At 30.6% G+C, this 23,639-nt stretch overlaps 1 protein-coding gene across 5 annotated transcripts; it reads right to left on the reverse strand.

The window, feature by feature from the left end:
* Nucleotides 1-91: 91 nt before the first annotated feature.
* On the reverse strand, nt 92-23,214 carry LOC112720124 (ent-copalyl diphosphate synthase 1). Of its 5 annotated transcripts, none has more exons than XM_072206397.1 (14): nt 22,884-23,139; nt 22,267-22,364; nt 11,472-11,772; nt 11,184-11,367; nt 10,331-10,548; nt 5,234-5,354; nt 5,053-5,165; nt 4,886-4,912; nt 4,686-4,747; nt 4,442-4,557; nt 1,971-2,069; nt 1,653-1,889; nt 848-971; nt 92-608 (listed from the first exon to the last, which is right to left on the reverse strand). In XM_072206397.1, the coding sequence occupies exons 1-14, from the start codon at nt 23,008-23,010 to the stop codon at nt 201-203; spliced, it is 2,235 nt and encodes a 744-aa protein (XP_072062498.1). In that variant the 5' UTR covers nt 23,011-23,139; the 3' UTR covers nt 92-200. The 5 variants fall into 5 exon arrangements, 4 of the variants coding, with proteins under 4 accessions (XP_072062498.1, XP_072062497.1, XP_025626733.1 ...); XM_072206396.1 differs by having other exon boundaries at nt 11,472-11,775; nt 22,884-23,138; XR_011867231.1 differs by having other exon boundaries at nt 848-1,010; nt 4,686-4,912; nt 11,472-11,775; nt 22,884-23,141.
* Between the last annotated feature and the right edge of the window lie 425 nt (nt 23,215-23,639).

Here is a 23,639-nt window from a genome sequence, read left to right on the forward strand (position 1 = left end):
CTAAGCAGAGAAGCAATTCATAGTTTTGTGTGAATGAGTGCAATATTATAGAATAATTAAAAATTAGATATTGTGAATGAGTGGAAGAAAATATAAAATGTCCATCCCTGTGATGGTTTATTTTATTGCATATTAGGGTTCCCATCTTAAAAGGTTCAAGGTCTATATATTCCACTGAAAAAGTGAAATATGTTAATTTATTACATCACTTTCTGAAATAGGACTTTGTCAGCGTGAGACATAATGGTCTGAGAGTCAAAATATGCAACATAGTAAAAACTCTTGGCCACCAAGAAGAATGAACTCTTAATGCCATCTTGGGAATTTTGGAGCACTACTTGCACAAACTCTTGCATTTCTGATTCTATTTCTGGTGTAGTGGTGGGTTTGGTTGCAATACTCAGTTCATTTTCTCCCTTCTCACTTTGGTAATCTTTGAGCTTATGGCAGACTTTGTTAGTGGCTTTGAGTAATCTTTGGTACTGAGAATTTAGCTGTAGCTCTTGTAACCAATCACCAGCCATTAAATTTATAGTTTGCACAATCAACTCTGCTTCTCTTTTGGAGCTGCTTCCTTCATTTTGCCAACTAAACAACCAACTCTGCCACTGACCAATTCAGGAATAACAAATTTTCAAAAGAGACTAACCTCTCTTATTTGTTACATTGTGTTTTTATTTTCATTTTTAATATTTTTTATTTAAGATTTTGTAAAAAATAATAAAAATTTTCTTCCTTTACCTTTCACAATATAAAAACAAAAAAATGTTTTGTTAAACTAAACAAACTGTAAATTTTGTTGTGTTCTAATCACAAGAAATAAATAAATAAATAAATAAAAACTCACAATTTGATTCAAATAATGGGAAATTTCCTGTCCATGATTTTGAAAGAATTCCAATCCAAGATAGTCAAGAGTTATCAGCAAAATCCCAAGAAGTTGCTCGTTTTTGTTGTTCTTATCAAGCCTCCTGCAGCATGGGTTGCATATTCACCACACATTCAAGTTTCTAAAAGATGTATAATAGAATAAAGAGCAATGTTACTGGACGAATAAAATTATGAGGAGTGTTAGGTGCAATCAAATTTTGTAATTTGTAGTCATAAATTAGTCATCATTAATGTTTTTAACGGTGTAAGATTACATCTAATGATATAGGATTGGCATTTTTCTTTTACTGGTTGTGTGCTTACCAGATTTTAATAAAATTGCTAGTCTCCTAGATTTTTTCCTAAAGGTATTATTTTTGACTAACTTTTAGCCAAACATTCTATACTTTGTATACTCCATTTTAGACCCTAAATACTAAAGTTTAACTCCTAAGCGTATAAAAATAAAGTATTAGCTAAAAATGTTGGCTAATATCAATAAAAGGTATGTCTCTAGCAGTTCTTGACCTTCTCAAATTTAATTTGTCTCATTTTAAACATTTTTTTACATGTACGTCCGTATATCGGTTAGGTCAGTACAATTAAAGTTACATTTGATTTTTTTATTAGGCCTAACAGACCCAAGTGAACAAAGGAATTGATGTGTCTAAATTTTAAAAAATTCAAGAATTTAAATGTATTTTAAAATTTTTCGAAAACTTAAATATCCGTAAACTAAAAGTCCAAGAATTTATTTGTCTTTTTTTCTAATATTTATTTACCTGTTTGACAAGTCTTGTCTGTTAAAGTTGTTATTGAGTTGTTCTAAAATGACCTTCCTTGCTTCATCATGGTTGATATGGAACTTGAATGCATGAATCAAAGTTACGGTTTTAGCCCATGCGAGTCGCTCTAACCACCTTTGAGGTTCAAATATGCAAGCTGCTGCCACAAAATAAGCTTGGAGAATACTCTCTTTGCTCACTCCAAAATCCTCCAATCCTGTTTCCGAGTGCCATCTAACAATTTCCATTGCAAAATTTAGAAGCACGTCAATTTTCAATACACATATCTTATAAAATAATAATTGAGTGCCTCACCGTTGGATTTTCTCCCATTCTGCAGAGTGCACTGCTTGACTCTTGCTGTAATCCAATTTGGCAAGTTCAAGATAAATCTCGTTGTTCACACTAGGCAACCTGCCAACAATAAACAAATACATAAATAAATAAACTGAAGAGATGGCGGCATGTGCAGCACACAAAAATAAAGTGTATAATTAGTTGTAAGTTATTGTGGAACTGGAACAGGAAATATGACTAAAGCTCTAAAGAGGATCTTGATATTGGTCTTGTGCACAAAAAAAACGTCTTTAAGAATGACTTAGACTCAGGTTAGCTTTTAACTTGTTTTCTCCTTTAAATATTGTCTTTTATTCGGTCTTTAGAAAAAATAAAAAATAAAAAACAAGTAATTTCTTTAATTTTTGGAACAATTGATAGATAAAAGTGAATATTTAAATTAATTAAATAATAATAAATACTTAAAAAAATTTATTAAAAACTAAATTTTAAAAGACAAGTAACATTTTTTATAATTATATAAAAAATATAATTACACGTCTTACGTTATGATTTAATTACGTGAATAATATTACTGTAACAAGATGTCCTACCATTTATGTATGCATGTTATGTATAATTGATCGAGCTGTCACTACTTTATTTATATGTGATCAAATCATGATATAAGACATGTACTAAAAATTTACATCATCAAATTACATTAGCAAACCGTTAATGAAAAATGGAACGTAAGTTACATCAGTCAATTTTGTATATACTTTTTATGCAATTGAAATTTTAGAGATACAATTTTACTATACAAAATCAATCTTAGAAATCACTTTTGAACTTTAATCGAGAAATATATAGGGCCAATGTTTTTAGCGAAGAAAAATAAACATTAATAGTGTTAATATTTAAAAAAAAAGGTAAATGTGAGAGAAAACTATTAACGACTTAATATTTATCATATTATATAGGGATAAGTATTGTTTTGGTCCCTAACGTTGAGGGTCAAAATCGAAACCGTCCCCAACGTAATTTTAGATTTAAAATAATCCTTAACGTGTTTTTTCATATTAAAATCGTCCTTTTAATTTTTTCTGGACAAAAATGCCCTCCACGACCATCAGCACCTTTACCTCAACCACCACCAGCACCTTTACTCCCACCAGCACCACCACCAGCTCCTTTACCTACCCTCCACACCAAAAAAAATAACATCAATAAAATCAACATAAATTCAACAAATCCAGAAATCAGAAATTTAACAAATCAACCCAAATTCAACAAATTTAACAACCAAATCAAAAAACAACAAATCAAAATCAGAAGCAGATGCAGTCACAGATGCAGAAGCAGAGACAGTCATAGAATCAAAAACAGAAACTCAAACAGAAGCAGATGCAGAAGAAGAAGATGCTGATGCAGAAGCCGAAACTACAGAAGCAGATGCAACAGAAGAAGAAGCAGAAGAAGCAGATGCAAAACCACCGGCGCAGAGCCACCCATCATCACCAGCGGCAGCGACGGAGCGTGCGAGGACCGGCGACGCACTCCACCCTCGGTCCCTCTCTCTCCTTGGCCACCCATCACCCGCGGACCGGCGACGGAGCGTGCGCGGACCAGCTCAGCCTCGGATCCCTCTCTCTCTCCTTCGCGCGCCGCCCTCCTCGCGTCGTGCTCCTCTTCCCGGCGACGCACTCCACGGCGGCAGAAGCATGCATGAACGGTCCTCCCCTCCACTGGCGCTCCCTCTCTCTTTCCCCTCTTCTCTTCTCCCCCGTCGCAGCCCCTCTGCTTTCTTCTTTCTTCCGGCGACGACAGCTCCAAAACCGGCGCCGTCCCCTCCCCCTCCTTCCCCTTCTCCCTCTTCCTTTCCCCTTTCCCCTCTCCCTCCCCACCCCCCTTCGCGTTTCCTTTCGCCCCCTCTCCAAAAACGCGTTTCCTTCCCCTCCCTCCAAACGCGTTCTTTTTTATTTTATTTTATAATTTTTTTTATTAAAATAGGGATATTTTAGAAATAAAATTAAAAAATTTATTAAAAATGACGATTTTAATACAAAAAAATATATTAAAGATGATTTTAAATCCAAAATTATGTTGGAGACGGTTTCGATTCTGACCCTCAACGTTAGGGACCAAAACAATACTTATTCTTATTATATATATATATATATATATATATATATATATATATATATTATTAACAATAATTTTAAAATGTGTTTTAAAAGATAAATATTAGCTTAAATCCATTTTTTTACAGCACCTACTCAAATGAAGATGCTAAAAACATCTTTTTATAAAGATTCTTATATTAAAAGTGTATTTTGTTTATTTAGGCAGACTTTAAAAAAAATAACATTTTTGTAACACATCAAAATCAAACTATATAATTTATGATCTAATGGTAAAAAAGAAGTATTTTCATATGAAGACAATGATAAAATCTTCATGGTAGTATTCACCTATTTTTATTGGTTCACCGATTAAAGAATCTCTACCTGAAAAGTGTCTTTGCAATCCAAACAACGTTTTCACCACCATATTGTTCTATGTAAAATCTTGTCTCCAATCTCGGTAAACTTGCATACCAAGGCACATCCAACGCGTAACTCACCTATAAATATTATTTATTACCATCAGAAAAAGAGTTTTAAAAATGATTTAACTAGAGGGCATTGATTTAAAGAGTAAAAATATCATTTATGACCAAATTTAAGTAAAGGGAATGATATTGGAACATACCTCGCCAATTAAATCTTTTGTGATGATCCATTTATCAAATATCTCATTAGACGCACGATTCTCTGATAAGAATTTGAACGAAAAATATTTGGCATCCTGAAGAATCATTTCCCCAGGAAAAAGCACCTGAGAAGCTCTATAAAGATTGTATGTTGCTGACATTGACGGACTTGTTTCTCCGGCAAAGCAAAAGAACTCACCATTTTTCTCAAAATGCTTCAGTGCATCTACCAAATTTAATAACTTTAATCATTTCTGGAACCATATATTATATATAATCATATTTGTATTTAATTAGAATACAATTTAGTAAAATGTAGAAAATATTTTCTTGTCTTATTTTCTATATATGAATAATAAAAGTTACCGGGTAAAACTTGGTGACCATGTAACCTTAGTAACCTAAATGCCATTACTGAATCGTCAATATCTGGAACCCCCGAATCTCTTGTCCAACCAAGACCCTTGTCGGTCCAATATCTGAAATTATACAGTTTTCCATATTTGAAATCACTGAAAATCTAAATCAAATAATCTCATGAACTTACCTTGAGATATACATCATAAAATCATTAATCTCCGGCTCAAAATATCTTGAAATGCCAAGACGTTCCAAACGACCAACTATCCAATTCCGCTCAAACAAGCCTATGGGATACGAGTTTGGAACTGGCAAAAAAAAAAAAAAAAACGCAAACGTATCAAGTATCAACTTTAACCTGCATCATACATTTGGATTAATATTACTATGGTGATAGTAATACTTTTAAAAATGTTTATGCTATGGTAATAGTATTTTAAAAATATTGCTAAAATTAAAATAATATTTTTTTAAATATTACTAATAAAATATTATCAAAGTATAAAATAATATGATTTTAATTTTAAAAATATTTTATAGTTATTATAGTCATTATAAATATAGTTATATTAAAATTTACATACATATATTTATATAAAAATATTATTTATAGACTAAAATTAATATTTAATTCAATTATTATATATTTATGTATAAATATATGGATAATTTAATTTATTTTAATATATATTTTATATTAATAACTAATTTTAGTATATATATATATAAAAGTGTAATGTGTCGCTCTTTTTTCTTTTTTTTTTTTGGATTTTGTTGACTATGTATTGATCACAAAATACAATCTCAACACTTGGCATATATATCAGTCAAACAATTAATTTTAAGTGATTATTATGATGTTTAAAAGGTAGTACTTAATTTATCAAAAAAATTATTTAATTTAAAAATATAAAAATAAATAATATTTAAAAATTTAAAATTTATTATAAAAATAAATTAGACAAAAATTAAATATGAATTCATAAATAACCTAAAATTGGCATTAATTTTATTAAGAGTTAGTTGAAATTTATTTTAATAATTTAATGACAATAAAAGTTAAAATTTTTATCACATGAATAGATATTGTAATTTCACAAATTTCTTTAATGAAATATATGATATCACCCAAGTGAGAACCACTGCGGAGTGTGTTTTGGTGGTGGAAAAGGATCATCTTTTCGTAATTTGCTCAAAATCATATATTACAAAAAAATGTTAAATACTGTTAAATTTATCGTTAAAATTAGCGTAGAATATTAGCAGTGAATTTACTGATAGATATAGCAATAAATTTATCGAAAAAAAGTTATCATCGGATTAGTTTTTTTACGGTAAAATTGCCAATAATATTTGGATGGAAAAAAGAAAAATTGACGCGAGTATTACCATCGGAATTATCGGTGGATTTAAATTCGCCGATAAAGATCAATTAATGGAATGCTGCATTTTGGTCATACGCAATGTATTACTGTTAGATTTATCCGCTGGTAAATCTGACGGTAAATCTGATCTAAATTCAAAATGCGCAGCTCTCTCCCCTCACTTTTGAGAACACTCTTCTCTCTCTCCCATTCTTTTCTCTCTTCTCTCTCCCTAGCAACTACCTCCGGCCACCCTCTGCCAGCGCTGCCCATCTTCATTCTTCTCCAAAGTCTGCGTCAAGTCGCCTGTATCGTGTTTCATTGCCTCAAACAGAGTTGCTCCCTCTGTCTCCGCCACTGTTAATTGGAAGAGCTGTAGCTGCCGCTCCCTCTGTCGCTGGAGTTGTCTCTCCTCCGTCGTCCAGGTACGTTGCCCTCATCCCGTTCCCTATTCCATCTTGTTTGCATTTTTTCAATAAAAAACTCCAATCCCTTTTTGCCATAATCCTTGCCCTCTCCGACGGTGCATCCCCTTCCTCTCCAAGAGCTTGAAGTTGCTAGTTTCTCTGTCCGCCACTATGCAAGCTCTGCCATCGCCTTGTCGTCACCTTTTGCCTCTCATCTCCATTGCTTTCAGACTTGCTCGCCTCCAGCTCCGTTCCTTTCGGCGTTCAGGTATAGTGCGCGACTCTGTTACTCGATTCAGTTCTTCAGTATCTCGTCGCTGATTGTTCTTATTCAACCTCTGTTAATTGTTTTTCTTGTTGCTGATTCTTTTTTTGATTGTTATGTTGTCGTTGCATAGATGTTTAGTTCTTGTAGTTATTGTTGTTATGGTTCTTATTGATTAGTTAGTGATTGTTACTGTTGCTGTCATTGTTCTTGTTGATTTGTTAAATTTTTTGCTAATAATTGTTCAGTTCTTGCTAATAATTCTTTTGCTAATTTTTTGTTAGGTGTTATTAAATTTTTTGCTATGTAGTTATTAAATTTATTTGCCTAGCTGTTATTGTTCTTGCTGCCTACTTATTGTTCTAGCTGTTATTTATTTGCATACTAATTGCTGCCTAGTTATTAATCTTGTTTGGATATTTCTTTTGTTATTTGACTTGTGCGGATTTGGATGAGATTATAACACATTGGTAGATGTAGATTTTTTAATTTGGATGATATTTTAAAGTTTATATTAGAATATAATTATGTTTTGTGTGTTTATTTATATATTATTTTATTATAATTCGATTATTCTGATTGGACTATGGCTGAAACTTTGATCCAGTGAACCAGTAGCTAGATTAAATAATCATTCATTCTTCTAATATAGTGCTAATAAATTGTGTCAACTAAAGTAATAAGATGTCACTGTGACGTTTCTTGGGATATTCCAATGACGAGCTGATGAGGTTTGATGCAAAACCTTGCTCCAAGTTAATGAGACACACTGCTGGAATATACAGTGTTGGTAGAGCCTTAGGATTTTGATTGGATCCTTTGCCGATTACACTATAGTTTGTTTTATTCTTTCATTCCCTTGTTTATGTATGTCTATGCATCTTATTATTTTTCGCATACTTTTCAAGTGTTTGGTGAAATGCTATAGTTATCCTAATAGTAAGGTTTTAGTTTCTGCTTCCTTGCATATATGAATGGCTTTCACAAGCAAATTTCAAAAGTTCACCCATTTATAAACATATAATACATATTTTCTTATCATGTTTTAATGTGTGTTATTCGATACTTTTTGTATGTATTTTCCTAATCCCTTGGTTACAGAGAGATATGCTTAGCACTACTTACCTCGGTCCAGAATTACTACTATAGAAATGAAAAAATGAACAAACAATGAAATGCTAGCAGTATTAATGAAAAGTTTTCAAAAGATTATAGTAATGTAATAGGTTCAATACATTCTTATAGCAGTAACAATGTAAAGTATAAGATTATGGTAACATAACATATTCACTACACTAACTCTTTGATTCTTCAACCTCACTTGCAATTAGTCAAAGAATTGGGATCAAGATAGAAAAATAGGAAGAGACAACAAATTAGTTAATTGTTAGTATTATAAATAGTTTAGTATGATTGATTGTTTATGTAATGTAGTAATATTAATATAGCCTAATCTCTAATGCTTATCAGTATTGCTATTTCGATTTTTGATTTAATTTTGTTCAATTTTTGTAATTGAGAGTTTGGTGCATTTCAAATATGATTTTCTTGTTTAATTGAATTTTCTTTTTTTTAATAATAAACTTTGATATTTAAACTTGTTTGTGAACTTTCAACTAAAAATTATTATAAGTTGTAAAATTTTGAATTTTATTAGTTTAGAAATTATTAAATTTAAATATTTAATATTATATATTGAATTTTTAAAAATATTTTAAAAAAATTAAGATTATTGTCGATTAAATCCGCCAGTAATAATAAATAATATATTACCGTCGGATTTATTAGAAAAAAATCCGACAGTACCAAACTCCAGAATTACATAATTAAAAGTTTATATCTGCTGTTAAATTCGTGGGTAATTACTAATTAGCGACGGAAAAAAATCCATCAGTAAACAATTATCAGCAAGATTTATAGCGTTGGATTTATTCTGCCGCTAAAATCAACAATAAACAAGTTAACAACAGATTTTTTACTAAATTAGCCTATAAATTCAAAAGTATCTAACAACTTTTTTGTAGTGATATTTTGTTTAAGATTCATGGAAGGTAATTTAGGTGTTGGGGAAGATCACTTGAAGTAGAACACGGGAGAAAATAAAGAAGATTTTGGCTTCACTATTTGCAATAAATGAAAATCTTATAAATTTAATAATTGTTAGAAAATCTAGCACTAATATGATTTGAAGTAGTTTTTAACTAATATGATTTAAATTTGGTCAATGATGATTTTCTGAATTCCAATGAAGTTTAATAGAGAAGACATCTGAGGTAGAAGATGAGTGATGAAGAAGATGATCCAACTTTTTCTTTTCCTTTTTTAGTATTGAGACGATCCTTTTTTGTAACATATATTTTGCGTAGTTTGTGGGTATATGATTTGATATCGGCTAATTTTTTTTATATTGGAAGAGTGTGTGAGTTGTGTTTGGTTATGGAGTATACAGGTGTTAGACACAGGTGTAGGACAAAGAGAAATCGGACCGTCCGAGTTCTTTGTTAAAAAATTCGTTGACCACAAATCGGACCGTCCGATTAGTTTTTTTTATTTAAAATAAAATCGGACCATCCGTTTACATTTTTAGTTTTTTTTTCTTAAACTGAAAACGGACCCTCCGTTTACAAGTTTTGTTTTTTTAATTTTTCCCTTAGAAGAAAACGGACCTCCGTTTTTTGGATTTTTCTTTTTTTTTTTTTAAATCAAAACAAACCCTCCGAGTTTCTTTAAAAAAATATTTTTTTGTAAATTTCCTCTAATCGGACCGTTTGAGTTCCTTGCTCTAAATCCCTCGGTCCGATTTCAACCTCTGACACCACATGCAGGAAAAACACCCCTATTTTCCATAATGCTGTATCACTCCACACCTTCCTCCATATTAAAAATAAAAAGCGCTTTGATATCACCCCAAAATTGTTAAAAGAAAAGAAATACTACATTAACCTTTTTCTCATTAGTGTTTTAAGTGTTGTTTTATTGCTTTAAAAATTACTCAACGAAAAAGATAAAAAAGTAAAATTGTTTTTACGAATTAACTTTGTAGTATTGACACACATAGTCACCGAAGCTACCAAAACATAAAGTCATTAGAGACTACATTTTATTATATGCAAAATTTCAAACACAAATAACTTCACTTTAAAATCAATTCTTCTCATTTTTTTTCTTTTTTTGAAATCAATTCTACAAACATACACTTTAAAGTTAATTAAAAGAGAAAGTGTTATATGGGTACTGTTGTTAATTACCTGCACCATTACAAACGTTAACAGTGTTGTGGAGATACTTGAGAGCATTTTTATCTTTGGTCTGCATGTAAGCATAGGCTGTGGACGCTGGAGAGAATAAGAATGAACCATCTTTTGACTGCAACTTCAAAAGTTGTTTCCACTCCAAATTTACCATTATTCCCTCCAAACTATAGAGTACTGATGTAGGCACCTTATGCATAATCTCTATTGGTATTCTAAACATTCAAGTAGTATAGATACATATATCATATCAGTTTAGTTTTCGATTTCTCAATTAATAATGATATTCTCTCCAGTAAAGTTCTGAAAATTAAATTGATCATTGAAGTGATAAAATTAAAGATTTAAAAATTTAAAGATTTAATTGAGAACGAACTGATTAGAATAGAATAGTATATTTATATATAAAAAAAATATTTTGTAAAAAAATTAATTTTTTTATTTTTATTATTTTAAATTGATTAACTAAAAAAATTGAACCGATTAATCAAAATTTTTTATCAATTCTTTTAATTTTTGATCAATTCATTATCAACTAATTTTTGTTTGAACCGAACTAATTTAATAATCAGTTTTTGATTAACCTAATTGAACCGACAAGTTCGGACCAATTCTCAAAATATTACTCTCGAGTAATAATAAAAATTTGAAAAAAGAACTACTCACAAAAATAATGCTAAATAACTAATTTTTGTTGTCAACGTCACCTAATTATTTATTTTAAATTTAAATCTTAAATCATAAACTCTTAAACTTAAATTCTATACTATAAACTTAAATCCAAATAATAAATAATGTTAACTAATTAAAAATTAGTTTTCTATACTTTCTCTTATCAAATATAAGATACCTTTTGAGCTTGAGATCTCTCATAGCTGATAATTCTTTCAAGATAGGAGAATCATCTGGCACTTCAATATTCATACTTCGAGCCAAGTCAAGAAGAGAAGGTAAAGTAAATTCAAAACCAACTAGATCTTCTGCGGCACTCTCATCTTGAATCTTGCTTAGATTTTCCTTAAAGAATGTGAGCCCTGTACGTGATAATATTATGACATAATAATGTTATAGTAATGAAATTCATTGAATATAAAAAACATTATTCAATCACATAAATTATATGTAAGAATGAAGTTACCCTTGTGACACATTTCGGGGTGCAAATTCCATTTAGTGAATGCAATAACACAGGCGAGGGTATTAAGAAGACGGTCACGGGGTGAAAAGTAATTAGCATCACCCCAAGAACCATCTGGAAGCTGATTGTTGGCTATCCATTCAAGACACGAAGGGAACTGAGGGGCATTTCCGCCATTAACATCTTTCACCAGACCAACCCATGCAGTGTCATATGCTGACACGCTTGCTTCTCCATCTTCCATTGACCCCAACATACATTTCACCACTTTTATCTTCTCTCTTATCTCCTTTGTTTCCACCTCCTTTCATGCAAATCAAACATTAATTACGAACTAATTAAAGAAGAATAGATAAAAGTACACATAAATTTTCATAAGATGGATAGATATATATTTTAATTTTAAAAAAGTATAGATAGACAATGAAAATATTAAATAATGTGAACAATAGATATGTCGAATATTTAATTCACTAGGTGTGTAGATAGTTATCATAATGTTAGAGTTTAGGAGATAATTTAAGAGTTGAGTATTTTTTTATTTTATTGAATCAATTTTAAAATTCATTGTTCACATTATTTATAAAAGTCATTGTCTACCTAACAAAATCCTTTAATTTTTTAATGAATCATCTGTACACACCAATATTAAGTTTTGTTGTTATTTCTACCCTTTCATTGTCTGGATAGTGACTGGTAGATGATGATTTTGTACATTATATGATGTGACCCTTTTGATGACACAATAGAAACTATATGATAAATTATTGAATTTGTTAAATTTGAATAAAAAAAGTTTATAAGTGATTTAGAATCTTCATTCTCTTCTTTTCTTCTCTAAAAAGTGAATGTGGATCAAAGGCTGCAACTCAAAAATAGCTGCTAGGGCTCTGTTCAAAGTAAATTTTGAAGAAAGAAGAAAAAGAACGAAGATTCTAAGTTAGTTATAAATTTTTTTATTCAAATTTAATAAATTCAATAATTTATTATTTAGTTTTCACCATGTTATTAAAAATATCACGTCACACCATACACAAAATCATTTGGCAATTATTACCGTCAAAATAAAAGGATAAAAATGACAATAAAATTTAATATTAACGTGTACAAATGATTTATTAAAAAATTAAAGTATACATTTATTTATTGTATAAAATTAATATATATTTTTATCCATTTTCCCATTAATTAAACATTAGTAGTAAATATATACTTGAGGAAACGTAAAGAAAACTAATAACAACTAAAATGTTGTTACATAAGTTATTAAAACAAAAATACAATTTATATATTAAAATTAACAACTATGTATTTATATATAAATACGTATATTATATTTATTTTATTTAATTTTTAATATATCTTTAAAATTTTAACATATATTTTATATTAATAACTAGTTTTAATATACACATAAATACAATTGTTATTAAAAATAGAGTATAAACACCCAACTTGGTTCCTGTCCATTTTAAATTAGGACAAGGCAATCCCTCACCAAAAAAGTCACCCATGTCGGTCCCTGTCCGTGCATAAAATAACCATCGCGCCCCTTTCCTTGTATCCCTCGTCCATACTTGACGAAAAAGTCTGATGTGACATTTACCGGTGCTGATCTGTCAGTTAGTCCAAAGTTAAGTTCCAATGTGGATTAAGGTTAATGGACAGGGGTCGATTTGTCCCCCTGTTACATTTAAAAACAGCGTCGTTTTTGGGTTAAAGAGGGAGAAAACGTTAACTTCATCCTCTGGTTCTCCAACCTCTCCACATACTACTCGTATTCTAAACAATAATAACGAAATCCTAGGGCACCATGGTTAGGAGTGGAGAAGTTGCAGCAGCCATCGTCTCTTGAGAAATTGCATCATGACTGTTTCCTGGAGTTGTCTTCCCAGCTATTGAGTCATTTGATTGGAGCTGTGAGGTGTGAGACATCAGGTTTGGTGCTTGGGAATGTTGAGATTTGAACCATAAGGTTTGCCCCGGTACTGGTATGGGCGGAGGCACAAAATATGGACCTGGTGGCCTAATAATCTGGTGTTTCTCTCTAAATGGTGTAGGGTTACTATTAGAGTTTTCTCCTACAGCCTGTAACAAGGTTACTTTAACAGTTATATAAATGAAAAGTTTAAGGGATTGAGATGTAATCATTTCTTGTATGATCGGAGATAAAATCCAGTCCCAACTCAGTGCAATCCCCTAGATCATGCTGCAGTATTGACAAAAACTACCCCCAGGTGTCTTTACATTCGTTCAGAACCATAGCATACGCAATGACAAAAAAGTGGTTATTGGCATCTTGTCCCACTGCAGATAACAGCTGCCCACTATAGTAACCTTTGAGGAAGCACCTATCCAACCTAATTAGAGGCCTGCACCCATCTTTAAAACCCCTTTTACGTGCATCCAAACTTATATATAACTTGTCTAACAGTGGCAGCAACTCTGGTTGAGGTATGACATCAATCATAGCTGTGCTCCCGGAATTATTTCTGTGTAGTTCCATCAGATAGTCACACAACTTTTCATACTAAGTTTGTTTGTTGCCTATAACTATCTCTCTAGCAACCTTCAGTCTCCTGCTTATCATTTTTTCACTAAGATGTACATTGTAATCCTTAATCATATACTCCCTAGCCTGTTTAAGCTTTAAGTCAGGCTGAGTCAGTAGCCTCTTTACCAACTTTGATGTCCCCCATTGTTTGTTAGCTAGATTACTACCAAAATTTCTAGCACAGTTATGCTCATTAACCAATGTCATCACCTGATAACACCCCCTAACACTATTTCAAGAGGTCAAAATCAACAAAGGATAGTCCTCTTTTGCACATGCAGCCATCACCCTCTTCTTTTCATTCTTTAGATACACTACATCCTTCCCTTCATACACAAAATAGTCCTTTAGTGCATTCTTAAAACTTTTCATTGTGATGAATGTTTGCCCCACCTTAAACTCAACCTCCCCATATTCAGTCTTGTTTTCATCATCATTAGACACTGGACTGTTAAATGCTTTACTCTCATACTCATAAGGCTTGTCATAATCTGAGTCCAACTCTTCCCCAATAATTTCAGAATTTGATGCCATTGTTGCACCAGCCAGTCCATTTCCAGTCCCCCACATCACCCCCTGCTTTAGGCCCATCAACTACTGCACCTTCTACCCCAGTTTTTCCATCCCTCAGAATGTGTGTCCTCCTCCTACCTGAATACCTCTTGGAAGCCCGTTTCTTGGCTGTCTTTGGAGAATAAATGGACCACCTTTACTTGGTCCAGCCTTATCCCTACTATTTGGGCCACTCTTGATTAATTTTCTATTTGGGCCAGACTTCACCTCACCATCTAATCCACCCTTCACCTCACCAGCTGGGCCACACTTCACCTCTCTAGTTGGACCCTGACTAGCTCTCTTTCTTGGTGACACCATTTTTTTCTTCTTGTTCTTCAATCTCTCCTTCCTTTTTTGTTCCTCACTATCTTCACTACTATGAGTATCTTCATATCCCGGAGGAGGTGACTTATATGGCTCGTCCTCAATTGTTTCATACCCATCACTTGAGGATGATGAGTCACTCAGAATAACTTCCTCAACTTGCTTCTCCTCATCCACAACTTCTGGCACGCGAATGATCAAAGTAGATATAAATCTCATTTGTCCCCTTGTTTTTACTCTTGTTATTTCTCATGTTATTTATCTCAACATCACCCCTCATTACATGTAAGCCAGATTCTAAGTCAGGTGACATGCTATCAAATCAAAACATAGTCTTGTACTCTGTGTAACCCAACTCCTTCAATAACGCTTCGAAATCAAATAAGTTCATCAAATTAATGTCTAAGGGTGGCTACTTCTTCACTTTTTATCAATATATTCTAATTTACCATGTGCATTCCTCTTAAAATTTCCTCCATGATGGAAAATAGAAACTACTTCAAACTCTTCCATTTGCAAATTACTACTACTAATCAAAATTCAGTTCATGACATTTTATCTCACTGTACTAGTGATCTAAACTACTGACAAGCAACATTAATTATTTAACAAATTAATTAAAAAACTTCAAAGTCCATTCACGGCCACAATATTTTTAAAAAATCACAACCAAGAAACCCATTTCAACACTACTGAACACTGCAACACCAACATGCAATTTAGGAACAAAGTTTGGATAGTGATAATTTTTTAGATGCCCAAATCCGTCACTAATCTGAATGGCGACACAAGCTACCTCCACTACACGACGTCAATGACTCCATCAAGTGCAGAGTTAGAAGAGTCCTCTGAGTCCTTCCTAGCGGCCTTGTGAGCACCCTTGTCAGCACCAACACTAGCTACTTCCACCACTCTCTGTCCTTTCGCGTGAAGAAGGTTACAGGAGTTTTGGTTATTATGTAAATATGAGTTAGGGCTTGGGGGTTATGAGGGTGAGAACGACGTTTCCTCCCTTTTTAACCCAAAAATGACGCCGTTTTTGAATGTGACAGGGGGACAAATCGACCCCTGTCCATTAACCATAATCCACGTTGGAACTTAACTCTGGACTAACTGCCAAATCAGCACTGGTAAGTGCCACATCAGACTTTTCTGTCAACTATGGACGGGGGATACAGGGGAGGGGGCGCGATGGGTTATTTTATACACGGACAGGGACTGGTGTGGGAGACTTTTTTGTGAGGGGTCGCCTTGTCCTAATTTGAAATGGACATGGATCAGATTGTGTGTTTACTCTTAAAAATATAATCATCTATGTCTTTTCTTAAATCTGCACGTTTAGAAATTTAAAATATACACATTCGAGGGTTTTTTTTAATTATTTGCTAGATTTATGTATTTATCAATTATTTTGCATGTTTACTAAGAATATTTAGGAAAAATTACCAGAATAAAATATTTGGGCTTTAATTTATCGAAATACAACTTTTGCACATTGCATACGAAAATGCGATTTTTTACTAAGCTATGTAAACTGCGAGAGGGGTCCCACGGATTCTAAATGAACATAAACCGTTACACCCTTCCAATGGTTTACATTGAGATGCAAAATGGCCAGAAACCGCGACAGGTATCTCGCAGTTTCTGTGTAAATAGCAAATATACATAAACTGCAACAGGGGTCCAGCGGTTTATGCTTTAGTATAAATACGCAATAGGGGAGTCACGGATTATTCAGTTTGAGCCACTTTCATATTCTTAGAGAGAGAAAGAGACGTTCTAGAGAGAGGGAGAGAGGAAAGTGTGGTGAGGAAGACATTCTAACTTTGTTGGGGCCGGGACCATGGCAGATGAACGCAGTCTTTACCGGCTCAACGGCGTTGCGCATGTTGTCGGCAGCATAAACGAATAGGTAAGTTTGTTTTCTTTTAGTTGTTGTATTTCATATAACATAAAATGTAGTATTCGGGTGCAGTAGTTAGAACACATAATTTAGGATTGACCAATTTAGGATTTCAAAGTTAAGATGTAAAATACAAAGGTAAGATGAAATGTTTAAGTAGAATGATGATCCTCTTGTATTTGAGATATAGGGTTCAAATTGTAAGGCTTGTAGGGTTGTTGATTAAGTATCATATTTAAAATCTAAGATTTAAAATTTTAGGTTTTAAATATGTAAGTTTAAATTCTAATATTATAGCTTTAGTTTTTTAGAGTTTAAAATTTATTTAAAGATTAAATTTTGTAAATAGAACGTAATTATTGTATTTTACCTTCTTAAACTTTAAAATTATAAATTTTGTAGTTTATGTTTTTAAATTTAAGATTTAAAATTTAAAATTATAACTTTAGTATCTGTTTCCAGTTATAATCTATGGGTTAAACTTGTTATTGATGAAATTTCATTTGGTTTGATTATTTCTCTCACATGCTACAGTTAAGTAGATGTATTTATAGTGTCCAAAGACAACAGAACATGTCTCTGCATGACAGGATCATACCCTATCTGGAAAAGGCTGGTTTGTACTACCTGACGAGGCTCAACACGAGGTGGTTCTGGTTGGATGAGTCCCTAGTCAGCGCATTCATTGAGAGGTGGCATCCTGAGACGCACACCTTTCATATGCCATTCGGAGAGTGCACCATCACGCTGCAGGATGTTGTATACCATCTAGGGCTGTCCGTGGATGGTTTACCTGTATCCGGGTGCCTTACAGATTTTGAGAAGCTGATGGATGATGGCAAACTCGCTTGGAGTGGTTTCAGGAACTATTTTGCGAGCTTCCCCTGCCGAATGAGGTAAAGCAGTTTACAGTCCACTTCACCTGGTTCCATGAGAAATTCAGGGTGCTGCCAGAGGATGCTACTGAGGACACCGTAAGCATATATGCATGGGCTTACATTATAATGCTGCTATCCACTCAGTTGTTCGGTGACAAGAGTGGAAATCGGGTTCATATACGGTGGTTTCCCTTTGTGGCGAGGCTTGACGAGATGGGTAGTTATAGTTGGGGTGCGGCAACATTGGCATGGCTATATCGTTGCATGTGTCGAGTGGCCTAGAACCAAAAAACTCTCCTCACTATTCATTTGTGAAGGTGTGAAAATGACTCTCTACCATCGCGCCACTCCCTCTTGATTGGTATATATAGGCGAATTTGGTGCAAGCATAAACCAGTGGACCCTGTCGTGGTTTATGCACGTTTACCATTTACATAGAAACCGTGAGACCCCTGCCGCGGTTTCTAACCATTTTTCGTTTTAACATAAATCGCTGGAGGGGTGTAATGGTTTATGTATATTTAGAATCCGTGGGACTCCTCTCGCGGTTTATATAGTTTTGTGAAAAATTGTATTTCTGTGTCCAATATGCAAAAGTTGTATTTCATAAATTTAAAACCCAAATGTTTTATTGTAGTTATTTACCCGAATATTTACACATTAATTTTTACGATTATGATATATAATAATTTTAATTAATTTGGATGTTCTACAATTTTACTGAATTTATATAATAAGTTTTTATATTTTAATAATTTATTCCTCAAAAAATTCAAAAACCACAGTAGTCTTATATGTAGTATACATTTAAACACAAAGAATAAAAACTTAAAGCTTTTTCTAATAAAAAGAACTCTGATAATATAACAAAAATTTAATTTATAATTAATTTCTTAATATTTACAATTTTTTCCCACTAAATCCCCGTAAGCATATTATATGTTTATAGGATTTAACTGCAAAGACCTAACTAATTAAAAGATTCTAAAATATAAAAACCTATTTACAAAATTAGTGCGACTAGATAACTGATAAAATTTAGTCTTTATTCAACTAATAACCATTAAAATTAATTTAAATAAAAATTATATTAGGTATATATTCAAATCAGTAAATAATATAAAATATACATTAAATTATAAAATATATTAAAAATAAGTTAAATTATATGTATATTTATATATAAATATATAGTAACTAATTCTTTGTATTCACATAATATTTTTATTTAATATCCCATGTTTTCTATCTTTTATATTTAAAATACAAAATCAGTATTCCTAAACATCAATACATTTAAATTTAAAATAAAATATAACTAAACAAAAATAACAAATCCTAAACTTTACTTATACTATCAGGATAAATTCTAATATGTTTATGTTTATAATAATTATAATGATTATAAAATATTATTAAAATTAAAGTTACACTTTTTTTATATTTTGCTAATATTTTTTTAGTAATATTTTTTAAAAAAACGTTGCTAAATAATTAAAAAATATTACTTTAATTTTAATAAAATATTTTTTAAAATACTATAAATTCTATATTACCATAATATAGACATATTACAATGATTTTTTAATTAAATTCTTTTTATATCTAAGTCTAGGTATTGAATTCGCATCGCTTAATTCAAGAATATGAAAATCAATTCTTTTCACTCACACGTGCATTTTCTGTTGTGTAATATAACTATCACATTCAAAACAGCAAGAAGGATAATATTATTTTTCTATGAAATGTTTGATGTTTATTTCGTTGTTAAACTCTTTATTGATTCATTTTGAATTTATATTTTTATGTAAAAGTTACAGTCTGTTAAAGAACAATAAAATAGGCAATAGCTAACAAAAATAGTCACAACATAAAAAAGCTAAAATGTTACACGTCTAAAGTTTAAAAACTGCAAATCCAAAATTAATCATTGTGTTGTCTAGTTATTGGTTGACATTTTTATGTCTAATTAATCTAAAGGTCCTATTAAATTTACTAACTATTCCGTTAGATAATCATCAGAAGGTCCAGTCAATTTTTGCCAATTTTTATTAGACTAGATTTAAAGTCCATTAAAAAAAACCCACTCCATATATACTCACTCCTCTTAACCCTAGTTTAAAACAAAACACTATAGCCGTCTGACTCTCTTAATCTGCACGCCGTCACCCGCGCCGTCAACGTCCGCCACAGACCACATTTGTGCCGCCATTGCCTCCTCCAGTGCTGCCGTGAACGAGCCCATTGCACTGTGTTGCTTCCACTGCGAGAACGCCGTCCACCACGGTCGAGAAGTCACGCCGAGTCATATGCCTCTTCTGTCGCGCTGCACAATCTTTCATTCCGTTGCCACCCGCATCGTCGCACTACGCCGTCAACATTTAGACGCTAATATAAATTTAGTTCTTACAATTTTTTTTGATAAAGTATATGTTTTATCCCAAACATTTTCGAAATTTTCAAAAATACGTTTAACATTTAATTTGTTTCAATTTTATATTTAACTTTTTCGATAAATTTCAATTCTATCTCTATTGTCAAACTTTTGACCATCAACACAGTTTTTTTCGCTTTTACCTTTTTTCCTCTATCATCTTCCTCCTCCAATGACACACTCTCTCCCTAAATCCTCAATCCCAATCTGTTCACATCCGATCATTATCACTAGCTACTCTCTTTCTCTCTAAATTCTCAACTACAATCTATGCATATCCTACATATATATATATATATAGAGGAAAGTTCTATGGTGAAATTAGTTTTAGTGGCTAAAATTGACATAAGTTTGACCAACAAATAAAATATTGATACATAACAAAAAAATTAAATCTAAAACTAAAATGATTCTCACTTTCTTATAATTTCTTATAATTACTTTTATCAAAATAATTTTTTATAATTATAAAAATAATTTAAAAATATTAAAATAATTTTTAATTATATTTATAATTATTATTTTTTTATTATTATTATTTTTAAAAAATAATTTCTTATAATTATTTTTATAATTATTTTTACTAAAATGATTTTTTTATAATTATTTTTATTATTATTATTTTTAATAATTTCTAAAAATAATACCAAAATTATTTTTTAATTATTTTTATTATTATTTTTTATCAAAATAAATTTTTTTTATAATTATTTTTTCTTTTTGTAATTTTGAAAAACTAAAACCAAAATAATATTCTCTCTCTTATAATTTTTTATAATTATTTTTAAACTAACACCAAGAGGAAGAATATCATTTAGGTGTTAGTTTTTCGAAATTACAAAAAAATAATTATAAAAAATTATTTTTAGAAATAAAAATAATAATAAAAATAATTAAAAAAATAATTTTGGTGTTATTTTTGGAAATTATTAAAAATAATAATAATAAAAATAATTAAAAAATAAAAATAATTATAAAAAATTATTTTTAAAAATAAAAATAATAATAAAATAATAATTATAAACATAATTATAAAATTATTTTGGTGTTATTTTTTTGAAATTATTTTTTATAATTATGAAAATAATTATAAGAAATTATTTTGATAAAAATAATTATAAAAAATTATAAGAGAAAGAATCATTTTGATTTTAGATTTAATTTTCTTGTCATGTATCAATATTTTACTTGTTAGTCAATCTTATGCCACCTTTAGTCACCAAAACCAATGTCACCATAAAACTTACCATATATATATATAAAAAAAAACTAGCACCACCATTCACTTGGTCCCCACCCTTCTTCCCCCTTTCTTGTCTTCTTTTCATTCCCAATCAACCAACTCCTCTAAAAACCCAAAGATTTTTTTTTTTTAATCTTCTTTATCGTCTCTGATCCTACCAGCCCAATTAGTGTGCTGTTGTGTTTCTATGGTGTTTATTAGATTATTTGAAAACAATAGTTTCGAGATCAGCTGAGTCTCAAAAAGGTTCTCTTCGAGGCAGGGTCGGAGCTTTGTAGTAAGAAACGGGGCAATGACCTTCCGACTTTAATTTTTTATATATAAGTTATATGTAAATTTTAATTTAATTCTCTTAAAATTTTATTTTAGTCTTATTTTATTATGTAAATATTTAGATCTACCCCTGTTTTGAGGATTATAAAGATCGGCGGTGGATGGAAATGTGAATAGATTGAAGGGTTAAGAATTTAGAGAGTGTGTACTAATCATGATGGTGGACTGGTGATAATGGTGGTGGGATAGATAGAGATAAAAGAGTAAAAATAAAAAAAAATATTGACTACTATAGGTTGAACATAAAAAAAAATTTAACAGAAGGAATAAAATTAAAATTTATCAAAAACATTAAAGATAAAATTAAAATAAATTTAAACATTAAAAATATTTTAAAAATTTTTAAAAATATTAAAAACAAAATATATACCTATTTTTTTAAGTTAAAGAAAGTACTTAATATTACATTTAAATACAAATTGACGATTACATATAAAACAATTATTTATCTTATACAACTTTTACGGATGTTCTCTTCTAAATCTAAAGACAAACAAAATTTTTTTTAACAAGGACATTTAAAAAGTCCCTTAATAATAATGTTCTGATAAAGTAACAGAAATTTATTCACCTTTAAATCAAGAGTTGGAGAGGATTTTCCATATATTGGACGAAATCCAGCACATTTCTTGGCATGTTCGACTTCATTAATTCGGTGCGAACGTGTACCTATTGGAAAGAGAAAGTATATGTTTGAAGCAATTGGTTCATTAAAAAGTGTGTCGTTACCCAGTAACAAGTTATTTATAGCAAAATATATAACATTAACTTTTTGTTTTAAATGATGAATAATACTAAGTAATTTTTTTAGATATAACTGAAACATGAATAATACTAAGTAAATTTTCCAAATATTCTAAAAATACTAATTTTTTTTCCTTTCCTTTCAATTTGCAAAATTTCTGCTTCATTCCTTTTTTAAAAATTTTAATTATAAAAATTATAATATCATCATATCATAAATTATTTATTTCAAAAGTTTAAATGGATACTTTTAAAGACACTTGAATGATTATTATTTAATATATATACTAAAATCACTTCTTAAGGGGTAAAGATTTGGAATTTTAAGTGAAGACTTTACCACTTAAATTACATACATATTCAATACTATGTAAATTAAATCAGATCAAATATATAATTAAATAAACAAGATAACGAAAGTCATATACAAAATTACAAGCATACCCCACAAAGAAACCCGAGAACATTGAAGGTGAAACTTGAAAGCAAAAGTATATTTGGGTGGTGGCGGTGGGGTAACATCAGAACAAAGAGGCATGCGATTTAGATGGAAAAGAAGCTGAGAAGTCATTGTTCACTAGTATAGGCTCAAAATATCATGCACACTTTTCAAGCATATTTATAGGAAAGGAAAATATGGTCATAAAAGATATCAACTACTACAATTAACCTTAAAAAGAAAGTTTAATTTGGAATTGTCATATAAAACATAACCCACACAAAAAATTAGATAGAAAGAGTGATCCTCAAGTAACTGCGGACGGATGCAAGGGGCAAGCGTAGGCCTTGGCTTCCAACTTATTTAAATTGAAGTTAATCATTTTAAGTATATAAAATTATTATATAAATTTATTTTTCACTGGATAATATTATACTTGAATTGTTGACTTTTTTTATTGTATTTGTTCACAAATTAAGAATAAATTAATTTTAAAAATTTTAAATTTTTAAAAATTTTTATTTTTTGGATATTATTAGAATTTTTTATTTTTTCTACTATTAGAAAAAAATTATTTTTTTAGTTTAAAAATTAAAAAAATAATAAATTTAAAAATTTATTGTTTATTAGATATTGGTAGACTTTCTTTTATCTTTCTAATTTAAATAAAAAAATTTAATCTGATAATTTAAAATCTTTTTTTAAATATTTTCTTAATTTTTACACCTATTATTGTATAAAAATACTTTAATATTTATAAT

Source organism: Arachis hypogaea, chromosome 11, assembly GCF_003086295.3.
Source record: "Arachis hypogaea cultivar Tifrunner chromosome 11, arahy.Tifrunner.gnm2.J5K5, whole genome shotgun sequence".
Lineage (NCBI taxonomy): Eukaryota > Viridiplantae > Streptophyta > Magnoliopsida > Fabales > Fabaceae > Arachis > Arachis hypogaea.